General features: G+C 51.7%; 1 protein-coding gene across 3 annotated transcripts in view; it reads left to right on the top strand.

Annotated features, from left to right (window-relative positions):
- Nucleotides 1-10,678, top strand: part of PRAG1 (PEAK1 related, kinase-activating pseudokinase 1) — a 49,256-nt gene extending 38,578 nt beyond the window's left edge. For all 3 annotated transcript variants that reach the window (XM_041752839.1, XM_041752838.1, XM_041752840.1), the window contains 2 exons: nt 1,400-2,157; nt 9,306-10,678. In XM_041752839.1, coding sequence (XP_041608773.1) covers nt 1,400-2,157; nt 9,306-10,499 — 1,952 coding nt within the window. In that variant the 3' untranslated portion in view covers nt 10,500-10,678. The remainder of the gene's footprint in view (nt 1-1,399; nt 2,158-9,305) is intronic.
- The last annotated feature ends 1,783 nt before the right edge of the window (nt 10,679-12,461 follow it).

Genomic DNA, 12,461 nt, shown 5'->3' with positions numbered 1-12,461 from the left:
GGCACAGAGACACCCATGGCCTGCCCTTAAGATGACACAGCTTGGGGCACTCCACAAGGGGCACATGTCACTGTGCCCTTGAGTCGGAGACCCACATTTCTCTCACATTTTCACCTTTAGGGTACTAGGATGCTTTTTATGACCTACGACTACATTTAGTGCTTCTGTTATCGCCCTAAAAGCTGCTGTCAAAATAGTGGGGACATCCTCCCGTCAGAAAAAAATGAGGGCTATTTCACTTTGCCCTTTTCTGTGCCCAGTGGCCATGCTTCTTCCTACCCCCCACCCCACCGCATTTTTTTTTTTAAGATTTTATTTATTTGAGAGAGAGCATGAGCAGGGAGAGAGGCAGAGGGAGAGGGAGAAGCAGTCTTTCCACTGAGCAGGGAGCCAGACACGGGACTCGATCCCAGGATTTTAGGATCACGCCCTGAGCTGAAGGCAGACGATCAACCACTGAGCCACCCAGGCACCCCCCCCCTCTGCCCCTCTGCCACATAGTTTTACCTGAGCTTGTTTCATTGTGAAACCTCCATTTTCTATGCTGATAGAAAGAGTGAAGTCCTCTCTTCGTCCTGTCTAGACTGGCCCTGTAGCTCACTGTGATGCTTCTGAACATTCTGAACCCATGTTCTCGAGGTGGGGGCGAGGTGGGGGTGGGGGGACAGCTGAGGCTGTAATGGAGCCTACCCCTCTGACAGGGTCAGCATCTACATGCCCCACTCTGGGAATTGGGGGTCCCTTGGGATTTATTTCCTCATTTATAGTCATGTACTTCTGCCTTCTGAGATATTTCTGGGTCATCCCTGCCCCCCAAAAGGCACCAGGGTGTTTGTCAAAACTCAAAGAAGTACACACTAAAAAAGAAGGGGAGTTTTACTATAGGTAAATTGTACCCTCTGTAAACTTTTTAAAAGATCCATTCAAAGCACACATTCAGGTTTGCTGTTGCCGTTGAAGGCATGGCTTACAAGATGTTAGGAACAACCTAAGTGTCCATCACAAGGGGATCAGTTAAATAAATGATGATACTTGCCTATGATGATATGGGATTGCTGTTAAAAAGAAGTGAATAGATCTGTACATCTGATGTGAAATATCTCCTTTGTGTAAATGTGTGCCTGTGCTTTTGTTTGACTGGTTTGGCACATCTCTGGTAGGATCCCTGGAAATTGCCAGCAGTGGTTCCCTCCATAAGGGCGACTGGGTGCGGAAGGATAGGGTTGGAGGAAGACTTCACTGACACCGTTATACCTTTTTTTGCATTTCGAATTTTGTTCCTTGTGCATTTGCTGTCCCTAAGAGATAGATACAAATAAAATAAATTCCTTTGACCACAGGACCACAGAACTGAATGGCATCGGCCTCTAGCCTGATTGTCGCTGTTTCTCAATTTCAGGGCCTTCGTCCGAGCCAGCGCACTCCCCCACCAACAGTGGGAAGAAGCTCTTTGCTCCTGTTCCATTCCCTTCGGGCTTCACTGAGGATGTGTCCCCCGGCGGCCCCCTCCAGCCCCCACCGCTCCCCCAGAAGAAGTTAGTGAGCCGGGCAGCCTCCTCACCCGACGGCTTCTTCTGGACCCAAGGCTCTCCCAAGCCAAGAACAGCGAGTCCCAAGCTGAACCTCAGCCACTCAGAAAGCAATGTGTGTGCCCACGAAGAGTCCCACTTCAGCTACTCCTCGAGCCCGGGGAGCCGCCACCATCACATCTTCTCCTCTTCCGAGCCCCTGGAGAAAACTTTCAAAGGCAGCGGCCACTGGGTGCCAGCCCCAGGGCTGGCGGGCAGCAAGAGCGGCTGTGGGAGCCCCGGTCTCCAATGCAAAGGGGTCCCCTCGGCCTCGGCCTCCCAGCTGAGCGTGTCCAGCCAGGCGTCCACCGGCAGCACCCAGCTCCATCTCCACAGCCTCCTGAGCAGCATCAGCAGCAAGGAGGGCACCTACACCAAGCTCAGGGGGCTCTATGCCCAGTCCCTGGTCCGCCTCTCGGCCAAGTGCGAGGACCTCTTCATGGGCGGCCAGAAAAAGGAGCTGCGCTTCAATGAGAATAACTGGTCGCTCTTCAAACTGACCTGTAACAAGCCTTGCTGTGACTCGGGGGATGCCATTTATTACTGCGCCACCTGCTCCGAGGACCCCGGCAGCACCTATGCTGTGAAAGTAGGTACCACCCTGTCCCCTGCTTCCATTCTGCACCGCAGCCAGCTGGCCCCGGCTGTGACGAGGCCATAGCTCCAGCAGGTCCTCTTACTGTCTGGGCTGCAGGTGCAGGCCTGATGCCTGAGCTTCCCACTAACACTCAGCATTCTCAGCCCGGCCCAGGACACGGTGCAGTGAGATTTGTAGTGTCAATGCCACATTCATCCTCTGCTTCCAGGAGTGAACCTGTGTGATCTAGTTGGATTAGGGAAACAAGTTGTCTTTGAAGGCAGCAGAGAGTTTGTTCATTTATTCAGCAGATTTTTACAGAGTGCCTACTACATACCAGACATTTTGTAAAGATCTGAGTAGATAGAGGTGAACTTAAGTCTCCTATGGAGCTTGTAACCTAAGATGGGAGATAACCAATGAAGATAATTGTTCTTCAAATATTAGAGCTGGAGAGAGCCAGACCTAGGCATCATCTTGAGCACTAAGAGTAATTGCATTGATAAAGCATTCACTATGCAACAAGTGTCTTAGGTGGATTCACTACATGACCTCGTATCGTCACAGGACACAGAGTTTTTTCAGATGGGGGATCTGAGGCTTAACATGATTAAGTAATCTGCCTGCAGCTAGCTGGTAGCTGAGATGGATGGGAGTGCTGCTTTGTCTTACCCTCAACACTTCTGCTACCATCCCGTCTGTTAAGAAATGAAGTTCAGAGAAGTTAAGTGACTAGCCCAAGGTAACACAGCTCTTTAATCTTTGCCACCAGATCAGGGCTGTTGCAAACCACCCCCCCTCCCCCCTCCACCCCCCGCTCCATTTCTCTCTCAGGGTGCAGCTCTCAGCAAGCGGGCCAAGCTGTTGGCACCCATGTGGCCACTGTGGTCTGTGCCACACATGCTGGTCCTTCCATGTGGCCCCCTTTCTCATCTTCTTTGCTATCCCTTGGTTACCTGGTAGTTCTGTAGCTCTCCTATAAATGCAAGCTTTTGTGGAGAGCGAGAAAGGAGCTCTTTTTCCTGAGATCACCTGTCCCCAGATATTCTTTTATTTCCAGTTAGAAAGAAATACAAATAGTGAATGAACATGAAATGGTCTGGGGAGGGAGGGTAGCTTCCTGCTTACTAGTGGGGTTTTTAAAACTTTTGTGATTATTGGCCAAGGAAAATGGTAGTGACTTTTACTGTGAGCTTTTTTTCTGAAGAATTTGGTGATACCACCATAAAAGATAGACAGGTAAACCCCGATTTGTAAGTTCCAGGGGGCTACATATAATTATTTGCTACCTTACTAGGAAAAAAAAAAAAAAAACAGGGTGGTGGGGGCAGTATGGCTCCAGGGAGGATCCAGCTGAGGGTCCAGAAATCAAGGCAGGTATGGCTAAGATGACAGGCACCAGATGGAGGAAAACATTAAGGAGACCTGTGTGAGAGTCTGTGGATTTCTTGAATCTCATGGCCTCTTTGTATCTAAACTTTCTTGGTAAGTGATTACACCCTGCCACTCTCCAGCCACAGTTAAAAGCAAAAAAGAAACAATCCCAGTGTTTCCCTTCCTGTTAGGATGGCGCTGGATTCTGTAGACGGGAAGTAGTGGACTTGCCAGTGAGCTGAACAGGAGCCTGATTATCAGGGTGGGCTCAGACCCCAGCCCGTGAAAGGGATGCAAATGTGAGCTGCTGGAAGACTGAGGCCAGGAGGTGCCTGGGGTTCCTGCTAGCCCCAGGGAACCTGAGGAGGTGATCTGTGCACCAGCCCTCCTCCCCCTCCCTGGGGTCAAGGGCATCAGCCGCAGCCACCCCCCTCCTGAGGCTGGACCTAGGCTCATGCAGGGCCTCTCCATTTGGAGGAGGAGAGAACCCGGTGGAAGAGTCTTCCTCCCTCTTGCCGTGGGGTAGAAAGTGACGTGACCCTGCCGCAAGACCTAAGGCGCTGCCTGTCACAACTTCTGCCCCGATCAGAATCTCGGGGCAAAGGGGTCTGGTTTTTATAGTTCTAAGTGCTTGTCAGGTGCAGCTTGGATCCAGGACCTCCTACAATCACGCAGAATCAGTCACGTTCTCTGAAGAACAATGCAGAAAATCCAGCTTTCCCCGAGGAGGTTGAAAACAAGCGTTCCTCCTCATTTCATCAGAAATGTAAACCATAAGGAAAGGAGAGGATAGCCCTCTAAAGGAGAGAGTCCCGGGGTGTCCTATCTGACTTTGCCAGAGACTTGGCAGCTCAAAGACCATCTCTGTGACGTAGGAAATGGAAATTCGGAGAAGAGCCTCCAATATCCAGAGTCTAGGGAACACCGGTACCAATTTGCAAGCATGCCCAGCCTGGTGATTGTGGGGTGGGGGCTTTTGGAACATCATTTCCCACGTGCAGCTGTTCCACTTCATTAGCGCTGCAGTCTAGACGAACGCAGTCATCTGGAAGCCGCGGGACCCAGCAGTCCCCCCCCCCCACCCGCCGCCGCTCTGTCGCGGAGCCCACCTCATCTGTGCCTGGTGCCGGGCAGGGGCTTGCATGCAAGGCCCCAGTAACCAAAGCAGCTCGCACCTGCTCCCACTAAACGCCGGGCCCTCCGTTCGTGGGCTCAGCGCCCTGCAGCAGCCAGGAGATTAAAGTCAGCTCTTGTAGCCCTGCTCCGTGAATATGGGGGGGGGCCGGGGGGGGGCTCGTCAGCTGTGTGTGAGTTTTCAGAGCTGCTTTATTCCTCAACCAGAACTCCAGTTCGGTAATTAGGGACCTGTGTTAAGCCAGCTGGGCCTTCTTTATTTAACAAACGTGATTTAGCCCAGATTTTTAGCCACGAATGAGGCCATAACTCCAAAGTTTCAAGTAAGGACTTGGCTCAGCAAAACATTTGAAATGTGAGCTGAACCAAAGTTTTGTGTGGTCTTGCACCAAAACCCCAGCACAGACTCCCTGAAGATGAAGAGGGGGTGAGGGCAAAGAAGCCTCCCCACCCCCACTCCCTCTACCCACCCCAACCATCCAGCACTGTAAAAAAAAAAAAAATAGATCTCAGGGGCACCTGCCTGCGGGGGCGGTGAGGGGATCCCCCCACTCCCCAGCCTGTGCACTGTGCTGACTTCTCAGATGCGGGGCAATGAGGAAGCTGGAGGTCCTGGCTGAGGACTAGTCACTGATTTTGAAATGCATCCAGATCAGTTGCCATTTCACTCTGCTCCTTCATTTGCATCTCTGGGCAGACTGTCAGTGGTGTTTGATAACCCTTGAGAAATGGGACCCTTGGAAACACTTCCCAGGCCTGGACAGCTGCACTTCCCAGGTTTGTACAATAACCTGCAAGCCAGCTCTGGATTGCCTCACCACGTGGCTCCAGCCAGACCTGCGGCGCAATCACCATAGCAACCTTTTCCAGCGAGAGCTCACCGTGGGGTAGTCACAGTGCTGAGAGCCGCACCTGCCCTGTGTCATTGACTGCTCACCATGGCCCGGGAGAAGGGACCTATTGCTGCCCCCACTGCAGAGGAGAAAACAGTCCGAGACCAATAAGCTTGATCCTCATCATTTGTGGATTCCGTAATTTTGAATTCACTCATTAAAATTTATGTGTAACCCCAGATCATTTTTTCCCCACATGCAGAGTTGGGGAAAACGTGAATCACCCGATGTGGTAATTCCCAGCCCAGGTGGAACCCGGCAAGGCTCCGGCTCCCTGTTTCAGCACTCATCTATAAATAGGTGTCTTGTTGTGGTCTATTTATTGCCTCGTTCTTCACATTTTCGTGCTTTGTGGTGATGATTTTGCTGTTGAGAAGGACCAAAGTGAGCACTGAAGTCCTGCCTAGCGTTCCCGAGTTCAAAAAGGTTGTGATGTGCCTCTGGGAGAGTGTTAGGTAGCCTTCGTTCAGGCACGAGTTCCGGCGCTGTCTGCCATGAGTTCTGAGTTAACGAATCAACAGTATCTACTGCTAAGGCAGTTTTAGACAGAAGCACACACAAAACAAGGCTCTGTGCTGGCCACTTGGTAAAAATGTTGTGACCAGACGCTCGTAAGAGCTTTGCCTTCTATTTCCCTTAAGGAGCAATGGGTCAGTATTCACTCATTCATGTCTGTGGCACACAGATCCTGCAGATAGCAAGAATCCATTGTAACTTGCCTGTGTTTGCAGAGTTCGTCGTTAAACCAAGGTCCTTTTCACTCCCAAGCCCATATTTTTGATCCCTGGAACACATCTCACTTAGACAAGCTTGGACAAATAATTTATCCCCTCGGAGCCTCTGTTTCTTTTTCTGTAGCAGCATCTACCTCCTCCTACCTTGTTAGGTTGTCTGGAATTTAGTGAGACACTAAAAAATGCTTAGTAGGCCAGTGCCTCACACATGGAAGAGGTGGGCTGGTGTCTGGTGGCCGAGAGGCTCTCACAGGAGGAGAGTGACCCCAACCTCAGCAGCATTTTGCCCACATATCCACAGATGGCATGGCAGACGAGTCTGTACACAGTGGTTGGGATGTATATGTGAGGCCACTTTTGGAAGACTGCAAATTCCCTTTCATTTTTGGGGTTTGTTTGTTTGTTTAATTTTATTTATTTATTTGAGAGACAGAGAAAGCAAACAGTGGGGAGGAGCAGAAGGAGAGGGAGAAGCAGACTCCCCACTGAGCAGGGAGCCCGACTCCAGGCTCTGTCCAAGGACCCTGGGATCATGACCTGAGCCAAAGGCAGATGCTCAACCAACCGAGCCACCCAGGCTCACCCCGCTTTCATTTAATAGTGTTTCTGAAGACTGCCTTTAAAAACTAAATATAAGGATCCCTGGGTGGCTCAGCGGTTTAGCACCTGCCTTTGGCTCAGGGTGTGATCCTAGAGTCCTGGGATCGAGTCCCACATCAGGTTCCCTGCATGGAGCCTGCTTCTCCCTCTGCCTGTGTCTCTGCCCCTCTCTCTCTCTCTCTCTCTCTGTCTATCATGAATAAATAAATAAATAAGATCTTTATTAAAAAGAAAAAATAAATAAAAACCAAATATAGTTGGGTGGGCTGGAATGCAGAGTCTGCAACAACGCCCCTCAGATACGTGTTCCCGAATCATTTCTCTTAGTGTAATAGGGAGCAATGTCTGGAAGAAGATGTGCTGCCATTTTATTTCTGTTTTACTTCTATAATAGAGAAATTACTAAATGTGTTACCTCCCTCCCCATGCCCTCCTGCACGCCCCCCAAGTTATCATTTTTAAATATTTCCTCGGAGGCTGAGCATTTATGCTGAGGAGGTTTGTATAGCTGCAATCTAAACAAATCTCTATGGAAAGGCTCTTGCAACAGAACTCCTGAAAATGTCACCTGTTAGCACATGGCGCTTCATAAACACTGCCGTGACCCCTCGTGTGTGGCAGCGCAGCAGCCTGAGGGGTGATCTTGGGCTGTGTGCAGGACAATGTGACAGGTAGATGCGAGGGGCCTTTCTCCGCAGGGTCGGGTATCAGTCCCTACCTTTCCGTAGAGCATGGCTGAGGCTGCGCTGTATCCTTTTGGGAGAAGAGACCACAGACTGTCTTCTGTCCCTTTCAGTGTAATTACGGGGAAATTGAGGCCTGCCAGAAGGCCACGATGTCTGGCTCGAGACTCCAGTTCTGTGGCAGCCAGAGGAGGATTAGCGCTGCTGAGGATCCTCAGGCGGCTGGCGCTGTCATTAGAACAAGATGTTGAAGAGGCAGGAGAGATGGTTGCGGGGATTCCCCAGAGGAGCTTGAGATCACCTGCTTGTTTATTCCTGCCTCCAGTTCAGAGAGTGCCTTGGGCACTTTGGCATCCCCAGCCCTGGAGAGCTTTCTGTTTCCTTTCAGCTCCATGACTCACCCTCGGAGGATAGTGTGTGGCCATCTAGCAGCGCCAATAAAATTGGCTGGCCCTGCAGGCCATGCCAGCTAGCAGGCATCGCATTTTTCCCTGGATCTAGAAACTGCGGCAGCCTGAGGGGACGTGGCCACATCCTAGGGGGGCCTGCTTCTGTCCCTGAGACTCCCCAAGAAGGGAGTTCCCCAGTGGTCAAACATATCTGCTGTCAGGTAGTGACCGTCGGGTGCAAGGGTTGGGGAGTCAGGCTGACTGCCTGGGTGAACTCCTGTCTGGCCTCCTCAGAGTTTGTCCAGGCCACACCTTGGGCTGATGATGTCTTCCTACTGATACCAGGGTGCCACCCTGCACGTTGTTCTGCAGGGACCCCACTCCTTCTGTCTGGATTGTGTAATTTTATGTGTAACTTTTTTTAAAAAGATTTATTATTTATTTTAGAGCAAGTGAGCGAGCCAGGGGAGTAGGTGGCAGAGGGAGAGAAAGACTCTCAAGCAGACTCCCAGCTAAGCAGGGAGCCCAACCCAGGTCCCAGGATCCTGAGATCAAGTCCTGAGCTGAAATCAAGAGTCGGCCGCTTAACCGATTGAGTCACCCAGGTGCCCCTATGTTTAACTTTTAAAGAAATTGCCAAACTGTGTTCCAGATGATGGCACCATTTTATACTCCACCAGCAACGTGTGAGGGTTCCCAATTCTCTACATCTTTACAGACACCTGTTATTTATTGTCTGTCATTCTTATTATAGAATTCTAGCAAGTGGCAACTAGACCCCACCGTGGTCTGGATTTGTATCTCCCTAAAGACTCCTGATAGTGGGGCTCTCTTAAGGTGTCTGTGGCCATTTGCATTTTTTTTCTTTTGGTAAAATGCCTATTAATATATTCTGCTCACTTTTGATTGGGTAGTTTATCACCAAAGTATTGAGTTGTAAGAGTTTTTTGTTCAGTTGTGTTTAAAAAATCCACTTGTCAGGTGTGTGTTTGGTAAATATTTTCTCCAGCCTGTGACTTATCTGTTCCCTTCCTTCATGATATCTTTGGAAGCACAAAAGTTTGGAACTTTGATCATTATCTACTTTTTTCTTTGGACCGTGCCTTTGGTGTGGCATCTGACAAGTCTTTGCCCGACCCACGGTCTCAAAGATTCCTGTGTTGTCTTTTAAGATGTGCATTTTTGGCTCATACGCCTAAGTCAGTGTGATGCATTTTGAGGTGATTTGTGAGTATGGTAGGTGTAAGGGTTTACGTTCACCTTTTGGCAAATGGATACCCAAATGTCCCAATACTATTTGCTGACCAGGATGATGGATTCCACTTTTGGCCTGACTTTGCCTTCTCCCCACAGATCTGCAAGACCCCTGAGCCCAGAGCAGCCTCGTACTGCAGCCCCTCTGTGCCGGTGCACTTCAACATCCAGCAGGACTGCGGCCACTTTGTGGCCTCCGTGCCCTCCAGCATGCTCACCTCTCCTGACGCACCCAAGGACCCTCTCCCTGCACCACCCTCACAGCCCCCTGCCCAGGAGCAGGACTGCGTGGTGGTCATCACCCCGGAGGTGCCCCACCAGACCGCCTCAGACTTTGTGCGGGACTCAGCCGCCAGCCACCAGTCTGAACCTGAGGTTTATGAGCGGCGCGTGTGCTTCCTGCTGCTGCAGCTCTGCAACGGGCTAGAGCATCTGAAGGAGCACGGGATCATCCATCGAGACCTGTGCTTGGAGAACCTGCTGCTGGTGCATTGCTTCCCCCAGGCCCCCCCTGGCCCCTCCTCTGCCACCCCGGCTCCCCCTGTCTCCTCTGCCACCCCCAGTGCCCCCACCGCAGCCACATCCCCTTCCCCCGCTGCCGCTCCGTCTCCTTGCCCCCCTGCCACCCTCCCAGCCAGCATCCCTCCCAGCCCCTCGGCCGCCCCCGCCTGCCAGGCAGCGCCCGGGGAGAAGTACCTGCCCCGGCTCATCATCAGCAACTTCCTGAAGGCCAAGCAGAAGCCAGGCGGCACCGCCAACCTGCAGCAGAAGAAGAGCCAGGCCCGGCTGGCCCCGGAGATCGTGTCGGCCTCCCAGTACCGCAAGTTCGATGAGTTCCAAACGGGCATCCTCATCTACGAGCTGCTGCACCAGCCCAACCCGTTCGAGGTGCGCGCACAGCTGCGGGAGCAGGACTACCGGCAGGAAGACCTGCCCGCGCTGCCCGCCCTGTCCCTCTACTCGCCGGGCCTGCAGCAGCTCGCGCACCTGCTGCTCGAGGCCGACCCCATCAAGCGCATCCGCATCGGGGAGGCCAAGCGGGTGCTGCAGTGCCTGCTGTGGGGGCCGCGGCGCGAGCTGCTGGAGCAGCCCGGCTCGTCGGAGGAGGTGCTGTGCGGCACGCTGCACAACTGGATCGACATGAAGCGGGCCCTGATGATGATGAAGTTTGCGGAGAGGGCGGTGGACCGCAGGCGCGGGGTGGAGCTGGAGGACTGGCTGTGCTGCCAGTACCTGGCGGCCGCAGAGCCAGGGGCCCTCTTGCAGTCCCTGAAGCTCCTGCAGCTTCTGTGAGCGCAGCCCACTCCCACCCGCGCCGCACCTAGCCGCCCCTTCCCCGGCCTGACCCTGGCCTGACCCCGCCCCACCCCCATGCCCGACCTTGCCTTGGAAACATCTGCCTCCCCTGGGAAATGGTACAAACGACTCTCATACTTGGATGTAATATATATATAAAAAATCTAAATATGAAAGACTGTGGCTGTCATTGCCTACTCTGCTCCCCCCATCGCCCACCCCCGGTCCCCAAGTCTCCACAGTTTCCTCCTGCAATTATGTACCCTTCTTTTTTTTTTTTTTTTCTAAGATTTTATTTATTCATGACAGACACAGAGAAGCAGAGACACAGGCAGAGGGAGAAGCAGGTTCCATGTAGGGAGCCTGACATGGGACTCGATCCTGGGTCTCCAGAATCAATCCCGGGCTGAAGGCAGCACAAAACCACTGGGCCACTGGGGCTGCCCAATTATGTACCCTTCTGGCTCAGCGCCGAGGCTGGGGACAGTTCTGCCAACAGAGCAAAGCCTGAACTCTGGCTTTGCTACCTTGTCATGGGATCAGTTTACCCTCTGGTGGTTGAGTCATTAGCAAAGCTCTTATCCCCAAAGTGCCCGATGCCTTAATATCTTGGTGGGTTAAATTGTATCTAAGCCTCCGAGCAGTGGCTTCAAGACCACTTGAGGTGTCCGGATCTCACTTCTGAGCTAGAGCAGCAGTCCACTCGTCCCTCTCAACTTCCCCTGCCCTCCTCCCAGCCCAGCAGTCTCTTAGGAAGAATCCAGACTCAACCATGAACCCAGCAGAGTTTCAGAATCAACCCCACTGCTCCAAATCCATTTCCAGTTTGCTAAAGCTGGTTGCCATATGTATGGCCAGAGGCCCGGCTGAAGCGGAATCCACCCCAGATGGTTCACATGAAATGATTTTAACGGGGCCACTGAGGTGTGGGCAGGGTTAAGAGCAAAAAGGAAAGATGATGAGGCAAAAGCAGGGGCTGAGGTGGGAGAGCCAGCTCTTCACCCTCCGTTTCCCACCTGCCCTCTGCGGGCCAAGCCCAAGGGGCACTGGGGTGATGGAGGCAGCAGTTTCAGCCTTGCAGGGCAGGGAGGGGGAAAGGATGCTGCCTTTTGCCTCCACCATGCTAGAGAATGGCAGCGCCAGAGTAAAACAGGTGTTCTGCTCCCAGATGGGTAGTCTCCCTACAGGCCTAAGCTCCTTCCAGTTACCATTTGTAAAACTCACGTATTCAACTCGCGCACTGCGCCTACTATGCACTGCAGTCAATATTTGTCAATATGCCTTTAAAGCACATGGAGAGATTTAGGAAGCACCAGATCTTTCCTCCATAAACTAGACACACAAAATGTTGCTAATTACTCATTTGAAGGGAGACAGCCCCAAGACCCTTGTATTTCTACCTAAAGGGTAATCTTCCAACGTGTGAGCTAATTAATTTCTAAAACCTTGTTAACTATGGACGATTGTAAAACAAATGCAAAGATCTTCTTAATGGATGTCCTAGAAATCTGGGAATGCGGTTAGCAACCAGGACAGGGAAATCTCGCAGGTCCTCTTCTGCATATTAATTTCACTCCTCTCGGACTACAGGTAAATACGTCCCCATTTCACTGTGTCAGCTGTGAAGACAGCGCCTGTGCCACACATTTGTCATGTCAATTGTTGCTTGAGCATTGAGGAAAGAACTGAAGAAGCCAACTTCCAGCTCTAGCTGTGCAAGAGAAAGAGCCTTCAAATGTAGAAATCGTAATTCTTCATAGGACCTATCTGTTTTGGGGCAGTATTTTGTCAGTGGTTTATTCCTGTGAATTTTCTGGACACACCCTGTACCCTCGATTTGCTGCCCTTTGCTCTCTCCTCTTTTCTCATTTCAAGTAAATAAACAGTGGGGGAGCACCTAGGTGGCTCAGTGATTGAGCGTCTGCCTTTGCCTTTTTAAAAAAAAATTTTTTATTAGAG

The sequence above is a fragment of the Vulpes lagopus genome, chromosome 4, assembly GCF_018345385.1.
Source record: "Vulpes lagopus strain Blue_001 chromosome 4, ASM1834538v1, whole genome shotgun sequence".
NCBI lineage: Eukaryota > Metazoa > Chordata > Mammalia > Carnivora > Canidae > Vulpes > Vulpes lagopus.
Note: the sequence above shows the minus strand (reverse complement) of the source record. Positions and strands in the feature narration are given on the sequence as shown.